General features: G+C 32.8%; 2 protein-coding genes and 1 pseudogene across 6 annotated transcripts; 1 reads left to right on the forward strand and 2 right to left on the reverse strand.

The window, feature by feature from the left end:
• Nucleotides 1–4,119: 4,119 nt before the first annotated feature.
• LOC111289400 (zinc finger A20 and AN1 domain-containing stress-associated protein 7 pseudogene) lies at nucleotides 4,120–6,040 on the reverse strand (annotated as a pseudogene). Of its 4 annotated transcripts, XR_016346196.1 has the most exons (4): nucleotides 5,645–5,956; nucleotides 5,453–5,489; nucleotides 5,193–5,261; nucleotides 4,120–4,986 (listed from the first exon to the last, which is right to left on the reverse strand). The product of XR_016346196.1 is annotated as a zinc finger A20 and AN1 domain-containing stress-associated protein 7 pseudogene, transcript variant X3 (transcript). The 4 variants fall into 4 exon arrangements; XR_016346197.1 differs by lacking the exon at nucleotides 5,453–5,489 and having other exon boundaries at nucleotides 5,226–5,261; XR_016346195.1 differs by lacking the exon at nucleotides 5,193–5,261 and having other exon boundaries at nucleotides 5,645–5,955.
• Nucleotides 6,041–13,749: 7,709 nt separating this feature from the next.
• Nucleotides 13,750–14,673, forward strand: LOC111290994 (uncharacterized). Its single transcript, XM_089768766.1, has 2 exons — nucleotides 13,750–14,181; nucleotides 14,271–14,673. Exons 1-2 carry the CDS (start codon nucleotides 13,907–13,909, stop codon nucleotides 14,485–14,487), a joined length of 492 nt encoding a protein of 163 aa, XP_089624892.1. The 5' UTR covers nucleotides 13,750–13,906; the 3' UTR covers nucleotides 14,488–14,673.
• Nucleotides 14,674–15,434: 761 nt separating this feature from the next.
• LOC111291172 (YCF49-like protein) lies at nucleotides 15,435–18,754 on the reverse strand. Its single transcript, XM_022882795.2, has 4 exons — nucleotides 18,318–18,754; nucleotides 18,029–18,107; nucleotides 16,904–16,972; nucleotides 15,435–16,013 (listed from the first exon to the last, which is right to left on the reverse strand). The coding sequence occupies exons 1-4, from the start codon at nucleotides 18,617–18,619 to the stop codon at nucleotides 15,906–15,908; spliced, it is 558 nt and encodes a 185-aa protein (XP_022738530.2). The 5' UTR covers nucleotides 18,620–18,754; the 3' UTR covers nucleotides 15,435–15,905.
• Nucleotides 18,755–18,881: the final 127 nt, after the last annotated feature.

Raw genomic sequence — 18,881 nt, forward strand, 5'->3', positions numbered from 1 at the left:
TAATTTTATATTAAATTTATCTATTTATATGACCATTTATGTTATGAATTATATGTCAATTGTGATTTGCTGGGGAATCATATAGTAACTTGGAAAATACTTATTGTGGAAAACACCAACAAATCTTCATGCAAGTAGAGTGGTTGCATTTATCAATTGCCATACACAGCATTAATTACCAGAACCCAATGTTGGGTGTCCAGAGCTGGAACTTAAAAATGCATTACCGAGGCCAACAAGAAGATATGGCATCGGAAAATTGGATTGAAGAAAAGAAAACTAGCCCCAATAAAGAAGAAACCATAAAGCAGGTTTGAAAGGAAAGGCTGGTAAGCAAATTATGAGGTACAAAAAAAAAAAAAAAAAAGAGATGGAGACAGAGAGAGGAAGCTTTTCAAATTTGTGGATGGAAGATGGCCCTTGAAATCCCAATGGCTAACTGGCTGAGTATTTTTCTTTCCTTATTTATGATTTACAAATTTGTGTATCCTTAGCATATGTGATATATATAGGATAATTTACATCTAGAATTATTTTCAGATAGTGGGTCAGGGAGCCCAATTGTTCATTCAATTTTGCAAGTACTTGAACTTGTGGTTGATGAAGATGTGAAGCCAAAATCACCTTTCAAGAGTTGGTGATGTGCAGTTGCCATGGTCGGAGGTTCCATCAGATGCTCACCTAACTGAATTTATTATGTGAATGAAGAATGTGTGTGATTTTAACAGTTGAGCTTGCTCTCAGCCCTTCTAGCTGCTATTGGTTAAAATGTCCATTGACTCCCCACCATTTTTTGTAAGAGTGAATTTGAGCAACCTAAAGAGAAATTCTATTTGCTCCTTTTGAATGATACTTGACAAATATTGTAGACCATAGAATGTATTGTGCTTAAAACTGATGGGACTTATGTTTTGGAATTAAAAAACAATATTACTAGCCAACATCTAATTGGAACATTGACTTGTTACATATGAGCCAAGCTGGAAATTCGTAACCCCATATATAAATGCTAAAACTTTTTGCTTCTTTCTTTTCACAAATAAAAGGATTCAAAAAAAATCTGATCAACATTTAATTCAATGATTGATGCGTGATTCGTTGCTGAAGAATAAAGTTTAAATCTCTTCTTTTCCATATACATATAAAAGAAGACATTAAAAGAGGCAGCTATTTTTGAGAGGGATTGGTTAGATAACAAATAATCTATTTTTGCTTAATTGTTCATTAATGTAGAGGTTGTGTTCTTTCCATTGAGCAGTTAAAGATGAATTAAACCCGACACCAAATCATGTTTGAGTTTCGTTTAATACTAGTTCCTCAACCATCTTGGGCTAAACCAAATCAAATCACTATCCTTGAAGATTTTGAAATTAAAAGCTTGCTTTTATTACTAAAGGAATAAGGATACATAAATGCATAAACATAAAAATCCTTATAGATTACTACAATTAGTGATGAAGATGCATAACAGTAATGGAAGTCAGGTTTTTATTTCCTTGCAACATCAAAAATGGTCCAAGAAGAAGGGCACTGCCCCATGAGAACAAATTGTCAGTGGAAAATCTTAAATCATGAATTTCAATGAATTTACGGAAAAGTGAAATGATCTTTATCTAAAAGCAAAATAGAAAGTGCAAAATAGTATAGTAAAAGAAAGGAATCTCCTAATTTTGATGGAGATTTCCATCACTATGAAATGCCATTACAAGTCATGATCCTACCAAATTTTGTTAAATTCAGGGAAAGAAAGAGAGAATGAGCAAAGGTATGCCCACCACCGCAGGCCTTATGGTGGCCTGATCCACCATCCCGGAGGCCTTATGTTATGACACAACTTTTTATTAGAAGTTTCTTTTTACTACTTCATCTTTGCTTGATTAGACTCTTGAATCAAAAGCTAAGAGATGGTGGTCCTGAAATGCCTGTTCTGCCACTGCATTCAACAGGAAAACCCTCTGCAATCAAAAGCTAAGAGATGGTGATGCTGAAATGCCTGTTCTGCACTGCATTCAACAGGAAAACCTAAGAAAATAAATTGGTTTCATAAAAAAAAAAAAAAAAAAAAAGAATGGTTATTGATGCAAAACTCAAATCACAATATAATCAAGTGGCAGCGCTCGGGAAGTTATTCATCAATATTTAATGAAATAATGGGTCAAAAAGAACAGAAAGAATGCCCATAGTGAAAACATTGTGAGAGCGATACCTGCCACATGATATGTTGCAGTATTATAGCAGAAAAGTCCTAGACAGGATTACCAGCTAGTGATACGATAATATTATGATGGTTTTGCTTTGCCCATTTAAAAACGAAAGCCACCGCACTTGTTTGAAAGTACTGTTATTTTACAAGTGCCGATCATCCATTTCATTCCTTGTATATATTCAAATGAAAATATTGAAATCATTATCAGCAATCACTTTCTTTATCTTTAAGCAACTCTTTTTACCCTTCCATTCATCCAAATATCTGCTATTTGGTATAAACAACTAGAAATTGAGAGGTCAGTTTACATCCTAACCAACTTGCATGAATTCTTTACGGCGAGCACATGCTGTGACGTAAGTTCCAAGCACAAGTTGGCAGATAAAATGGAATTTCTTTTTGGGGGATTGCGTGAAATCTATAGATGGTGAAATATTATTGTTATAATTAATTGTTTGTTGCATTCAAAAATTAAAAGCCTATTAATGGAGGTTCTCTGTACTTTGCTCACCTGTTTTTCAATCACCACCCACCAAACTATGGAGGAACCACTAGTTGCAAGTATCATAGTATGAAAGAACCTCAACAAAGGTCATCGGTCAAACAAGTGAAAATCATTCAATGGAGAATTTATAATCTGACTAATTAGAAAACTGCTTTAGTACATTCAACAACATTCACAGATTCCCGGGATTTGGCCGTAGAATATGAACCGTATGATTCTAGGAAGATAATGTTATATGCACTCCAGAAGTTATTTGTATTGCAATGGTAATTTCTCCAACCAACAAACGAGGCCCATACCTTGTGAAACCGAATTTGAAATAGGAATTGGAAGTGGAATATGCAAAAACTTTTATTAAAAACTTCAATTACAAGGAGGTTTACCCGCCGAAAATATTGGTTTGGGGCAACTACTTGTTGCAGAAAGCAGTTCAAGAAACAAGTTGCGTTGAATGTTCAATGAAAAGACTCGTCTTAGTGCAAAATTGAGTTTAACGCATAAGCACACGTCAACTTAAAACATGATACTCTGATACAAATTCAAAAATAGCAGCCTACTCATAAAGAGATAAAATTTGGTCATTTTCTCGTAAAAGGTTAGGGGCAAAGATGACCTAAATCGATAGACATTCCAGGAATGCCAAACTGATAGAAGATTCTCAGCTATGATTTCAGCTCTGCTCCTACTAGAAATTGGTGATAGTAGAATGGAAAAGTCCTATCATAGCAAAGGTTTCAGAAATTAGATGAGTTGGGTTGATGGTACGGGTAGGGGCAGCATAGCAAGGACAGTTTTACTTGTAGCCCCATGGCTTATTTTAGGCTCAAGACAGGTGCCGGTCTTCTAGTGGTAGGAATAGGACTAATGCAGTTGAACAGCCTTACGGCAAGATACAACAACGAAGTGGGTAACTGGACTCTGATTCCATACCAATAATTATATAGAACATTACCTGGCTAAAAATTTCGTACGTTTATATGAATCAGGTGGTTGGAATAGACACGAATCAAAATGCAGGTCCAGTATGGAAATAGAAGCATGGAACACAATTAAAGAGAAAGGGGTTGATGCACCTCGTATAGCCTCTATGAAGCAATAGCTAGATGAGGCAGGCAAGTAAAACAGGACGTCAGAAGGAAAAGAATCACGATCACAAGGTAAAACTGGGTGTATTGGGTGGAAAAGAAACAACAGCCACGGTTGAAAATAGACCTTTTCTGCGTACAACAGGTATGTCTCCATAAGTCACATTGTGTAATAACCAGAGAGCAAGCATGGTAAGAAACCGGAATATGTTTACAAGATGAAGAGTCATGGCAGCTAAAAGAACTTAATAACAAGTACGACCTTATATATCAATCCAGTATTAGAAATTTTGATAAGATTTTAATCCAACAAGCATAGAATGTGGATAGAATAAAAATTATATAATATATATCTAATAAATATGGATATACTGAAAATCAAGCCACAAACATTCAAAGTAAACTGAGAGCTAAACATTCATTGATCCATTTTTATTATGGAATCAACCAAAGCCGCCCCAATACTGCCCCAATCATCCAAAGCCCCGCAAAACACTAGCACGAACATTAAAACACCCTGCAATTACCCACTGAACCTAAATCTAACAGAACCCTCGAGCAGCCGAGAGGTCCAGAAAGAAAAAGGCAAACCATTCAAAAATACCGACTCCCGCAAACTGCATCCAAGAAACCCATTCAGAACCTCTCCAACTTATCAGCTTTGACGACAGGATTTGACTTTGCAATCGCATCACGTCCAGCACCCTTGAAATCAAAGGAGCACTCGTGCTTTTCCGGGTACCGGTGCTCGCCGCAGAATGTGCTCCCACACCTGCACTTAAACCCAGTCAATCCAAACTTCTTTAGACAGATAAAACACCTGTTCGCCGCCTTTGGCTCTGCCTGTTCATTACCAGCGACAACAACAGCCGGTTGTTGCTCAACCGCCATCGATGAGGAACCCACATGAGGCAGCTCCTCAACAGGCTTAAAAGTCTCCACAATAACATCTTCCTGCTTCGTTTTGACACTGAGGGATTTCTCCATGGCAGCTTTCGCCTTTGCAGCTTGCTCCTCCCCAGCCCGGAGATCCCGATAACACTTGGAGCAGAGGTTCATATTCGCCGCCGTGCCAAAAAATCCACAGCCGTTGGCGCAAAGTTTTGGCTCGGATGGTGGAAAACTGGTTCCTTCATTTTGTTCAGAACCCATGGTTTCTTTTCTTCTTCTGTGTGCGTTTGCTTTGGTTTCTACAATCAAAGATGAGAAAACAGGATTAGGGTTTTATTTAAGGGTTTTTTTTCCTCTTGATTTTCACGGAAAATCAGAAAGAGTCAAAGTTGAATTACCCCCAACGAGCAACGCAATCAAAATATATAGAGTTTGATTATTTTCCCAATCCTAATGTGATGGTCATTTTAATTTATTATTATTAACGAATATACCCTTTACCTACATGCTCTTTACAGATGGGTCTATGCCGACCTACCAAGGGTATTGTCGTCATGTTAATAAATTGCGTAGCCTGATCAAACGCGGAGAAGACAAAAATAAAACCAATATACAACTTGAAAAAAGAATAAATTATAGGTACCAATAAATACAGATAGTTATTTCTAGTGTTCATAAAAAAGGAGGGTAATTTCGTCTTTCAAAATGTCCACTTAAACCCAAACTGCACCTGTTACCACGATTCAGGAGCATTCTGAAGCTTACCTATTCAATCTCAAACGTCCATCGGAAAATCGAACAGCTACCAATAGTTACCAAATAATATATTTTTGGCCAATTAGTCAAATAATATTAAAAAAAAGAAAAAAAAGTTAAAATTTCTGTAATCAATGACCATGAAAACCCATATGAAAAAAAATAAAATTCAAATCGAAAAATAAAACCCGTAAAACGTACCTCGTTAATTCGAAAATCGGAGGTCTTTTGTTTCTCGTTTTATTCTTTTTTAGGCCAGCGTCGATCGATGAGAAAAAATCAGGAAATCCACAGACGAGAGGATGATGATAATTGTTTTTTCAAGTCCTGAATTTGATAGAAGAAAAAAAAAGAAATTTCGAAATAATTTACAGGAACAGAAGAAAAATCCTTATTTGTTTTTTGGTTGGAACAAACAGGAAAAGAAACAAAAGGGAAAACGAAACTGAAACTCGAAACAAAACTAGAAACCAAACCCAAACGGGACTCTTCGGTTTGGTTTTTAACTTTAATTTCTTTTTTTTTTTTGGGGGGGGGGGTGTTGGTTAGTTTCTACGGCACCCACGGTTTTATGTCGGCGTGGCAAGGGTACATGTTATTTTGATGGGAGTCCAAATCTGAGCTGCAGATTTAATCCTGATTTTGTGCTGACGTCAAGGATTCCATCATCGACGGTTAGTAATATGGGACCCCCTCTTCTGGGGAAGGGTGTTTAGGGAATTTTAGAAGTTCCAATAAAATTGTTATTTCTTTAATTAATAAAAGTAGCTTTGAGAAAAGGGCCTCTGCTCTTTACCATCCCTTCAGTGACACGCCTCTTCCCTATTAAACGTTTACGGCGAACCCGGTCCAATTGTGGGGCATAGAGCCGGACCAAGTCTATATATTTGCAGATTTATAATTTTTTTTATTTATTCAAATTTTATTCTATCTGAATTTGATCATTAATTATATTTTAATTTATCATAATTTATTGAGTTTGTTGATTGATTATTCTATAAGATATAAATGTTATTATATAAATATAATAATTGATTATGATTACATTTTTTTTATACTTATAATTTTTAAAAATTATGTTTGGAGATTACTTAAGAAATTATCAATAATAACAGAATAACAAATTCACATGGTAATCATGCGTTTTTAAATAAATAAAAAAATCATATTCCATTAATATTTTTTTGTTATTAATTAAAAGAATATGAATTTATTTACACTTTTAATTTTTTAATTAAAATAAATTTGTATTAGTGTTATGAATTTAATTTTAATTTAAAAATAATATATATATAAGGCTTACATTTGATGGATTTTTACTTTAATTAGAAAAGGGTCATTGAAAAAATCTATCAAATATCAATGGATCTTCTTCCCTATTGGTTTCACTTTTCACCTACTACTTTCCATCTTATTCATTAACCCACTTCTTCGCTAATTATCTCTTCCAATTTTCGTTATAAAAAATAATTTTTTCAATTTTCATATTAATCCATATCTATATGTAATGTATTATATTTCCACACTCACTATATGGGTTAAAAAGAAAAAAATAAAAGTTATCTGTAAAATATTTACTTGATGAGTTGAGAGAGTAGTTTTTAAATAAAATGTATGTGAAAAATATAAAAAATAAAAATATTTATTTACATATTTTTTATATTATTTTATTTTGATCTTTGAATTATAATTTCATTAATGGAATTAGTGTCATTTAATCTGTAATACTAATACCAACTAGTATACGGATAATAGATAATAATATATAAATACAGATATTAAAAATGTTTTAGACGGACAAAAGTAAAAATATTGGTTCATTAGATTTCTAAAATATCATTTATTATTTTAAATTATTTTAAATTTAATATTTATAAAAAAAATAATATTATAATTAATTGACAATTTTACTTGATCTTAACTTTAGCTACTTAAGTTTTAATCCAATTCATATATTAATATTAATAAAAGTTTGAAAGAAAATGATACTCTTAATAATATTAATTATTTAATTTTTATTAATGATTTACTTATGATTATTATAAAAAATGTTACGCAAAAAATTAGACATAAAATAATCGGATAAAAGATTTATTCGACTGTCAATTCAAACTCAACATTTTCGTCTCCCACCTTCATCTAGTTTAAGGGTGTAAATGATACATTAGTACTTGTAAGCTATTCGGGTTCGATTCGAAAAAAACTCGAATTCGATTCGATTATTATCGAGTCGAGCTCGAGCTCGAATAATTCGACTTATCGATCGAGTCGAATTCAAATATTTTTATATCTGATTCGAGTAACTTACGAGATTAATTGAATTTTTATATTTAAATATATTTTTATTATTTTAATTAATAAAATATTTCGAATTCGAGTTCAAACTCGAACATAAATAATCGAACTCTTATCGAGTTACGAATCGAGCTTATTTTTACATATTAATCGAGCTTAATCGAGCGAGTTCGAGCTTAAAAAATAAAACTCGATCGAGTTCAAACCGAATATCAAATCACCAATTGTGAATCGAACTCGAACTCGAACTTTTTACTGTATCAATTTGACTCAATTCGATTACACCCCTATCCTAACCCAATCCCTAACCCCTTCTTTTTTTCTTTTTCCCTCGGAACCAACCAAAAAAAAAAAGCAAAATTTTGGTATAAAAAAATTTTAAAAATTAAAATCTATATGAAAGTGTTTTTTGGTGTAACCAACCATTTAAAGGAATGATAAATGTACATATGTTTCAACTAAATAGTTTATTCTAATTTTTTTTGCAATTGAATGAAATTTATTATTTTTTCTATAAAGGAAGTCAAAGCTTAAAAATAAAAAATTATATATATATTAAAAATTAATATTAAATAAACATATTAAGATAGAAAATTTAATTTTACTATTTAATTAAAGTATAAATATCTATTTTATAATTTGTCCCTTTTTATTTAATTAGCTAAAGATGCAATTTTCCTTTCCCTTTTTTATGTTTCGATTGATTTCGTAAGATCGAGAACAACAACAATGAAAATGGCTCCTTTTTAGGGAGATTATATGAACCAATCCCTAAACCTAAATATTTTATTACTATGGGCGCGTGTACAATTACAGAAGGATATTCAGAACTAATTCTTATAGTACTATTCAAGGAGCCAATAAACTAATTTTTGTGGATGTCTATTTGCCTAAACCCTAGGCAATTATAGATGCTATAATAAAATTTTGTATAAAAATATCTCATGAAATCTATGAAGATTGAATTAGATCTCAACAAGGAGATTAATGCTTTACTCCCAATCACAAGTTTTATCTTATACGCAATGCTCATATTATAAATTATAATAAAAATTTATTTTATTAACCACCATCTACTTTACAATGTATTTGAATTGAAGGAATAAGAAAAAAAAAAATAAAGAAAATGAATTTAAAGATAACAAAATATTTTTTTTTTGTTTGGATAAATTTTTAATTAAAAAAAAAGTTAAAAACCAAATAATCTTTAGTTTCTCTTATAAATTCAATTTTTTTTAATATCTCAATTTGGAGAAAAAGTAAAAGAAAGAAAAGTTGAAAAATATTTTTTGTTATAAAAAGATTATTATGTTCATTTTTTTTATTAATACTAAAAACATAATAAAAAAACTTAAATAGATCACAATCATCCTATAATTTTTTCAAAGTTATATATTTTTTCAAGTAAATTTCACATATCTCTTTCAATGTAAAAATTTTTTATAATTTTTTAATGATTTGATTTTGATAAATGGTTAAATATGAATAGATATATCTTTGAATTTATGAAATAACAGACTAATTCAAAATTCATCAATGCATATTTATCAAATATCTTTTTATTTCACTTGATTAAAAACTATTATATAACAGTGATTGTGAGACCAAACAATATAACAAACATATCATAATCAAGAGTGCTCTAAAATAACAGGTAATTAAATATTATAATTGAAAAAAAAATTATTATAATAAATTATTTTTTTTATTTTTCACTATTTATCCAAATAATGGGTGTTAGAATTCATTTCATTTCATTTTTTTATTAATTTTAATTATCAAAATAAAAGTTACATGTATCTTTTCATTTCTTTTAAAAAACTTTTTTTATTATTTTTTCCTTTTTTTTATTTTCTTTTATTAATATTTATCTAACGTTAAAGATTCCTCCTAAAACATTTTTCAATTACAAAATTTCAATACCATCTCACGAATTAATGAATTAGGTAGGATTAAGAAATAGAAAAACAAATAACCAATTAATCTTGGTAAATTTGATTGGATTCGGAAAATGGGCGAAATAGAAATATTGGGCAAAAGAAAAGCCCAGCCAACCTTAGAAATCCAAATATATAAGCCCACCTCAAAAGATCCAATGTTATATGGGCGGCCCAGATATTGTTGGAAACAAAAAATTGTAAGATCCTTTATCCTGGAGAGAAATAAAATGTGAAAAACCCATCTCCTTGTAATTATAATTTAAAAAAAACCCATCTTGTAATGGAATTATACTTTTACCCTCTATGAAAAGAAATATCCATTTATTAGACTTTAAAGAAAAAGTTGAAATTATACCATATGAGTATCCCTATTTCATTGAAAAATATACAGAATAAAAAATAGTTAAAATCCTCTTTCACTAACAATCCCTTTGATAGTACGGTAAAAATAACATTTTATGATCGGACCTTTGAATCGGTAAAAAAAAAACTAACGTAAAAAACAAGATAAAAATAATATTTAATTCATCTTCGTTTAGTGATTTAATGATCACAGAAATCTTTAGAAAAACATAAAGGTTTACTTTGGAATCAAACCTTTTTTTTTTGTAATAAGACTTTGCTCTCCCTTTAAACAAAAAAAAATTTTAATTTAAGTTCTGTCATCTTAAAGAATTGTATTTCCTCAATTTTAATTTTATCTTTGATGTCTTTTTTTATTTGAATTGGAAATTTGATTTGTATCAATATTTTCTAGTAATTATTAATTAATATAGTACTAGTAAATTGATCATCAATTTTTTAGTTTAAACTGATGGGGGAAGCTACAGTTTTTGACAATCCAGTTTTGTTTGACTGAAACAAATGCTATCACAAAAGTTGTGAGCAATAATTTTGGCTAAGCATTCAAGTTTTCAGCAACCCCATAATTTTTTGCCATGATCAATTTAGCACTGCCTTCTGCTCGTAAATGGCAATCTCTATTGTTCCTGATCCTTAAGCAGGAGAGCTCTGATAATGGAGATTACGTAGGCAGATAGCCATCATTACATCCCAAGCTCTTCCTTCTTATCCTTCTCTTCTCTTTCCTGTTCCCATCTCTAAAGTTAACCTCCTCCTATATATATATATATATATATATATATATATATCATGTATTTGCTGCTGATGATGCAGCACAACTCTTGGTATGATTTTTGCGTCAGAAGCATATTTTTTAACTATCAAACAAAAACAGTTTCACATGCCTTAAATATAGTAGTAGTATTTCTGAAAACATTATATAGATATATCAAAGCATCTCTGACAGAATTCATAGCATATGTAGACGAAAACATTGCATAATCTTTTCACAAGAATATATCATAATATACAAGTTGACAAACAAGACTCAACCCAAAATTTCTAAGTATCAAAATGGCCATGATGTCTTGACTGTGATGTTAGATGATAATGTGCTTTGGCTTTGGATATAGCTAGAGGGCAAGGTGATGATGTTGATGATGAATGTGCACACACCAATATGAAAGAGGGTAATCGATTGCAGTGCAATAGCACAGAGAGAGAGAGAGAGTTTTGAGTGTTTTTTTATTTTTTATTTTTGGATGGATCTGACACGCAATTGATGAGATTTGGATGATCAATGTGGAGGAGAGAGCTGGACCCATAGACGTTGGATTAATAGGCAGCCACCATGATTGACATGCATATGTGAGAGCCAATACGTCAAAAACAATGGAGTGTTAGTGTACAATCTTTCAGGCAGTACACTTGAAGAGGAAGAAGAATAAGAAAAGAAAATTAGAAGAAGGAAGGTATATATGCTCATTTTATTGTTGACTATGTTATCTCTGATATATCTATTGCCTCATATTTATCACCAAGTTTTAGTAGCTGTAGTAAAAGAAGAAATAAGTGAAGGTCATGAGTATGTCCAGTACTTTGATCTCTTCAGCTGCCTCTCAACCTTCTTATAGTTCAAAATTGAATCATTATGATTCTTTCTCATAATATTCATAATCTTATACATATATACTTCCAACTTACCATTTTCATTTTTATATATAATGTGCATATATAAACTTTAAATTGACTTGCTTTAGATTAAATTCGAATATCATTTTTTTGGGTATTGACTAAGTAGTAAATTAGGCTAGCTTTGAATTTTTGATTCACATCTTCCATTGCCCATAATGACAGTTTGATTTTATACATCATTTGAATGTGTTGATGAAGAAAGAGAAAAGGGGAAGCTAGAATGATTAAGTTCATGTAACCTAAATAACCCATCTTCCATTGACCAAATCACAATGCTTTGATAAAATATCTCCCATTTCATAACAAGAGGGGATTAATGATGCCATCTCCTAACTGGGTTTTTCACCAAATGAAAATTTCTGGTCAGATCCATTGATTAGTAGGTCTTTAATCATCTGTTCATGAGCTGCAAAATGATCACATGTGAAGAAGAATATTGACGTACTATGATTAAGCAGCATCTAGCAGAAGTCAAAAGATCATCGAGGTGTCATCTTCATAAATCTCAACAATCGGTTAATGTGATAATTGCCAAGTAGCAGAAAGCTGTGAACCGTGCACAAAGTCTACCAAAGGCATATTATATAAAAGAATGACGCCCCCCTTCCCATTTGATTATAATATTTATGACATTCTCAACTATATCAATCATCTCAATAAATAAATAAAATAAATTCAAGAATTTGTATCTAAATAGATCGGCACTGATTTGTTAACATTCCTAGCTGTGACTATTTGATAATTGTATCAATACCCAAATGCATACATAAACATATATGTTATCATCATTATCATCTGTCATGAAATATTGTTGAGAAAAATTAAAAGGTGAATGGGGTTTTCTTTGCTCAGGCCTTCAGTTTGGGGTTTGACTCTTAGATGTGTGTGTTCAAACCAAGTATCACGAGAGAAATAAAAAGGTGGGAGAGGCATCAAATTGAAGATGCCATGCCACCTTCCTTCCCTCCAATGGTCCATAAACCTCTAGCCCATTAGCTTTAACAAGTCATACGATTCTCAAGCTGCTGGGTCCCTAAAAGGCATGGTGATGCCGTGAGGCTACTTGTAATTAGCCTAACCAACTACACCATATCCAAGTTGACTTTCACTGCAATTTGCAATCCCAAAAATAACTACTCCTTATCACAGCCTCCATCTTTAATTACAATTAGATATATGGTGATTGTAATTTATTAGCTAGGTAATGTCTCTGACCACCATCCAACTTTAATCAACTTCAAACAATTGATTAATGGTCCGACATGATGACAATCTGACAGCTTCGTCAATATCTTACAATGAGATGACGTGTCATCTGGTTTGCCTGAGAAACAGCAAAATAACAGATTCCAAATGATCTATGGAAGAAGGACAGAAAGCTAGCAAATTATAAAAATGAAAATTTACATCCTGGGGTTTTCAGCTGTCCATCAATGTTTATGCTACTTGAACTATCTTCCCCCAATTAATCTCATCTCCTCGAGCACATTAAGAGGATGCACTGAGAATTTTGTAACGACCATAAATGTGAAAAAAGGAAAAAAAAAAAACAAGTACACTTGAGCAGAAATAATAATTCGATCCTTTGTCAATGATCATGTAATCGGAAGATATTTTTCTTTTAAAAAGAAGTTTGGAAAAACTTTTGGTTTGGATGTAAGATATATGAGTAGTAAGTAACTATCAAATATTTGAAATAAAGGAAATTAATACGAACAATTAGGTGAAACATTATAGTTCTAAACAAGGACAGTTCATTTTGTCCAAAAAAACAATCAAAGAAAGTTATGATCATGGGACACTATTTTGATCGGCACATGGGAAATGCAAAAATTTCTCTGAATCTAAGTTGAATGGAGATATTTTTACATGTGGGTACTTTAATTTGATGCATGCTAATATGAGAGGAAATTAAGAAAATAACAGTAGGATTAACCAAATATAGGCTATCTGGTTTGGGAGTTTAACTTTGTCTTCCATCATAATTAAGAAAGTTATATTGGAGATGAGGCTAGGGAGGGTAGAGACAGGGAGGCATAGAACCTTCTTCCATCTTTTGGGGTTTTTCTTGTTCATTGATCAAACATTTGAGGTTGCTTACCTTTGCAATCATGAGTCCACCCGCCATCATTACAACTGAAGAGAAATCCCTCTCTTTTTCTCCCTTTCTCTCATTTACATATCCTACCACATGGTGAAAAGTCACAAATCCAACTATATTTGTAGGAGCTTATTTATATATATCCCTTCTTTCTCTCAATTTCTCCTCACACCTTTTCCACCATCACCATTTTCTTTATCTTGTTCTCATTCATTTAATCATTTTTACTACTCCTTCAATACAAAAAGAAATCGTACAAGGATGTGTAACAACATGGCTTGGAGCCCCTCTCATCGCATCCCTGCTTCTTCAAAGAGAAGGCATAGATCAAAACAAACTAAAGCTCAAATTTACAGGCTTTCCAGGTATATATATATTTCATATCACGTACTACTTTTTAAGAGTTGTATGTATATCTATGCATGCATATATATGTATGATTGTTCTAATTCAGGAAAAGATGCGAAGAAAATGTGGCGAAAGACATGGAACTAATGAACTTGAAGCTCTACTTGGAGAACCAAAGTATCATTGAAGAGAATGACAAGTTAAGGAAGAAAGCCAGTCTTCTACATCAAGAAAATTTAGTCTTAATGTCTGAGTTTCAGAAGAAGTTTCCTCATTTGGATCGTTTTTCCACCACCCTTTTGCTTCTTCTGCATAAACACTGATGCAGTTTAAGAATAAAGAATCATCATCTTCACCCTTCTCTAGCTCATATATATATATATGCCCTCTTTGTGTCTCGAAAGCTTCCCCCTAATTTCCTTTTCTTTCATGATGTATATCAGCAATAATTTTGTAGCATATGATGTTTAAAGACTATATATCAACCATGCTTTAGCATGTTATTCCTAGTGATCCCGGCCAATTCCAAATCACTTGGATGCATTGACCGCTTTAAAACTTACATAAAGTATATTTCCTTGTAATTCAAAACTGTTCTTTGTCCATAAAGTTGTTAAGAATAGCATAGAGATTAAGCTTACTCTGATAGGGCTTTAGTGTAAAGTTTGCTCATACATTGGAAGGGAAAGGAGAGCATTTGGGTTACTGATCTTTGAATGTGGAATTTATTACCGAGTAAAAGAGAGACATATCAGTCAATAGACCCATTCAAAACAGCTGTTTGTTTTTCATTATTTTTTTTTCTTTTAATGGGATGGAGGCTTCAAGGGGCATGACTTCATAAATCATATAATAACCATCAACTCGAATAAATAGGTTCAGTTTATCCTAGCCAAGAGAAACTCCATGGCTAAGAAATGAAGAAAAAAAAGTAAAATAACATTCTGCTAAGGTCAACAACCCCTCCAACCAATAAAGGCTCACCACTCCACCAACCTTCATAGATTCTTTAGCTTAAATCTTTGGGGACATACTGCTTCAAACGTAAGGCCTAATTCCCTTCAGCATCCTTATTTTCTCAAACCCCATTGTTTTATTAATTTGCCTGTAATTTGGCATCTTTGTCTCTCCTTACTGTCCTTAAATATTGCTTTTTTTTTTGTCAAAAACTCATGATTGCCATTTAACATTCTTCAAAGAAATCTCCAGTTATTGTCGCATATCAGTCAAATTAGAAATTATACCCAGGCAAGAACGTCACATTACAGAATAACCGATCAGAAAACAAGAAATAGATATTCACAATAGCTGCTGTCACCTGTTAATGGAGTAATTTTTTTTTTTTTAAGAATTTTTAATTCAACTGCAACAAGAAAGGCTCAAGTCAAACTAGTCGGTTGACAAATTGACCAGGCACAGCAAGAGAGAGGCTTTTATTATGGACACAGCTCAAACCATGATAACATTTGACTTTCAGGCTGCTTCCAGCCATTCCCAAACAAGCATGAGAGGCAACCGCCTTCCATTTAGATAATACAAATGTTTTTCCCTGGTGAAAATTTACTTTTGTCACTACTGGGGAAGCTTCCAGCCTGCCATATCCTTTCTGCAAACGGTAAACAATTATGGCTATTGATGTACTTAGTAGCACCGGTCTAGTTTAGCTCTCCAATAGAAGGATAGCACGTAGCAGTAGACGATATCCCTTCAGTCGCATTCAATGGATTATAAGTGTGGAACTTCATAGCTTCTGGGAACGTTTGTCTGATAATATGTAGATACGAAATGCAGCAAAACACATGGTGGCGTTACCTATTACTGTCAGTGCAGCCTGAAGAGCTACCAATACCTACAATTCATTGGAATATATTGGAGTCATTTGAGACATTTTATTTCAATATTTCATGCTGTTCACATCAAGCGCACAACCACATGGGACAGAAAATTAGTCATCTGCAAAGCAGTCTAATTGCTAGCGAGCTGAAGTATGATCTTCTGATACTGAATTCAGCAGAACATATAAGAATGCACGGCCAAAGCACATGTATAACCTAAATAAAATGGGTAGAGAGTCAAAAGGTATTATTTTATTATGGTTTTTGTTAATAATGATACTAATTTGAGGTACTGATAAGGCTAAGCATAACAGAGATTTATCTGAAACTATTATACTTATTTCTAGGTATTTTTTCCTGGTAGACAAATCCAAATTCAACAAGCCCAAAGTTCAGGCACTATGTTTATCCTATGTTATGCAGGTAAAAAATGGTTAGGTGGTTCAACCCTTTAGGAAGTATAAAATAGGAAAGCTTGACTATTTCCCAGTCATTTTGTTTATCAAACATTATACTCATAAAAATTGACGCGACGATGAGCTTGGCTCAATTTATTTGCCATGTTTCTGGTTGCAGTAGCCAGTAGTAATACATTTGTCTTTGGGTAGGTATGAAATTCTTAAATCTTTGGTTTCTCAATTGCAACATTCACATTTTGAATATAAACTTTTCCGAAATTAGTCTATTTGTAAGCATAACATAGCACTTTCATCATGATAAGTATTGAGGTTGTACAGAAGTTAAAACTCCAAAAACAGACATTTGTCCATGCATCAATGTAAGCCAAATGTTTCATCTTATTGTTTCTTTACCAAAACGTCTCTGTATCTCAATTAATTCAAACTTGTCTTTGCAATTTTCCATCAAAAAGAAAAAGAGAGCAGAGAACCTTCTCAGTTCTTACCTCAAGTGATTCAGAATTGTAAAAGAAATGCCATGTGCATGCACAAAATGCTCCACCAAGTAGAGGTACCTGAGACAAACAATTATATCAGGAAAAATAAGAAACTTAACCTGTAGATGCTTGACATAACATACCAGTCAAATCTATGACATTGAGTTCCAAAAACAGATATGACTCCATCCTCCATAAAGAGTAAATGAATCTAGTGGGAAGGATTTCCCAACAAGAGTAAGCGGCAAAGTGGAGCCTCTACTATTTTCACCCAATTCAACCAAGAGTAAGTAAGAAATAGAGACTTGGATGCACCATGATGAATCTGAAGGCAGTGCATTCTATTGTATAAAAATTCGTAGATAGATTCTTAAAGTGCAATAACACCAAAGCAAGAGGGTTTGCCCTAAACAATTATATTCTGTTCTATGTATCAGACAAGTCTTAATGAAGGCTACACTTTGATTAGTTGAGAATTCTTATCAGAAAACTCTACTCAACGAATGAAGGCTGACTAAAATGAAAAATTTAGCAAGAAGATTAGACTAGCCCATAAGGAATATAGAAGCTATAGAACATCATCACTGCATAAACCTAACTACCAAACGAGAAAGGAGCACACGTGAGCAAAATCCTTACTTTAGAGTTAAACAGTAAACAAAATGCATTGAGGCCCCGCCTGATAAACACTAATTTACCTTTTGCTTTTTTTCTGAAAAAAATAGCGGAAAGGGAAATGCAAAAGACAAACTTTGAATAGAAAACTAAGACAAATAGCAAAAAGCAAAAGCTTTTACAAAACGAAGCTTAAGGTAATAGATCTTATCTGCAAGAACTTGGGACTTGGTACATTCAGGTTGGGTGATCGACTCCGGTCTAAAAAATGAATTTTTTCTTCAAAACTCAAATGGCAGAACAAATAAAATAGAATAACCATTTCTTCTGTTCTTAAAACCTAAATCTATAGGAATTAGGACAGAACATAGTGCAGTCACTCAAGAAGGTATGAACATGTTGTCATAGTAAACCACTTTACAGCAAATTACACAAAACTGGTTCTATGACAAAGAAATTCATACATGCATTCATTAAAAAACTTTTCTAAACAAGGATAAACTGAGAAGAAAAACTCACCATACCCCAAGAGAGACCCTTCCATGATTCAAACCCAGATTTCTCTCCATATTGCCACACCAAAGCCATTGCTGTAATCCTTTTGACAAGATAAATCTCATTAACATCGTAAACGCAGTCACAAAAGAGAACCATGATTTCAGTTCAAAAGGAAACAAGGAAGTTTAGATAATCCCATTAAAAATCAAAACCAAAAGATACCCAAGATAGGCAAACTACAGAAAAACATAAAGAAACCGATTACCCGAAGACCCATCAACCAAAAAAATAAAGAACCAAATATCCTCACCATTCAACAACACTGGACACGTGTATGGCCCAAGTGGGCAGAGACAAGGCATTAGCGGGTTCACTAAGCGGCGAAGAAGTGCCCAGCAACAACGGTGGCAACTCGGAGGCCGAAGCGGAACCCACAAGAGCCAAGGCCAGAACCGACCCGACTATACCAACAACGGGTTTCGGTTTCCAAATTAAACCGCGAGCCGACAGTTTTTTGGTCAGTGCCGGGGTTTTTTTAATTTTGGGAGTTGGAGTGGAATGAGTTTCTTTGAAAATGGGTTTCGAAGAGCAGAGTAAGGTCGTGGTCGCCATTGTTGGAGATTTTGGAGGTGACTTTTCTAGTTGGTCGATTTTTTTTTCACTGATAAAAAGACTTGTTAGTTTTAGTCGTTAGTAGGGACTCATTTGAGAAGTTTATTAAATGGTGGAGGGAATTTTGAAGATAAGGTTTAGATAAAGCCGTGATTTAAAATGTTATAAAACATACATTAAAGAAGTGGTGTTCTCAAAAAAAAGATCAAAGCGTGCTTTGGAACAAGAAAGAAAATGTCCAAATTTATCTGAAATCTTAAGC

Source organism: Durio zibethinus, chromosome 11 (genome assembly GCF_047325235.1).
Source record: "Durio zibethinus cultivar Kanyao isolate XHJ-2024 chromosome 11, ASM4732523v1, whole genome shotgun sequence".
NCBI classification, from domain to species: domain Eukaryota; kingdom Viridiplantae; phylum Streptophyta; class Magnoliopsida; order Malvales; family Malvaceae; genus Durio; species Durio zibethinus.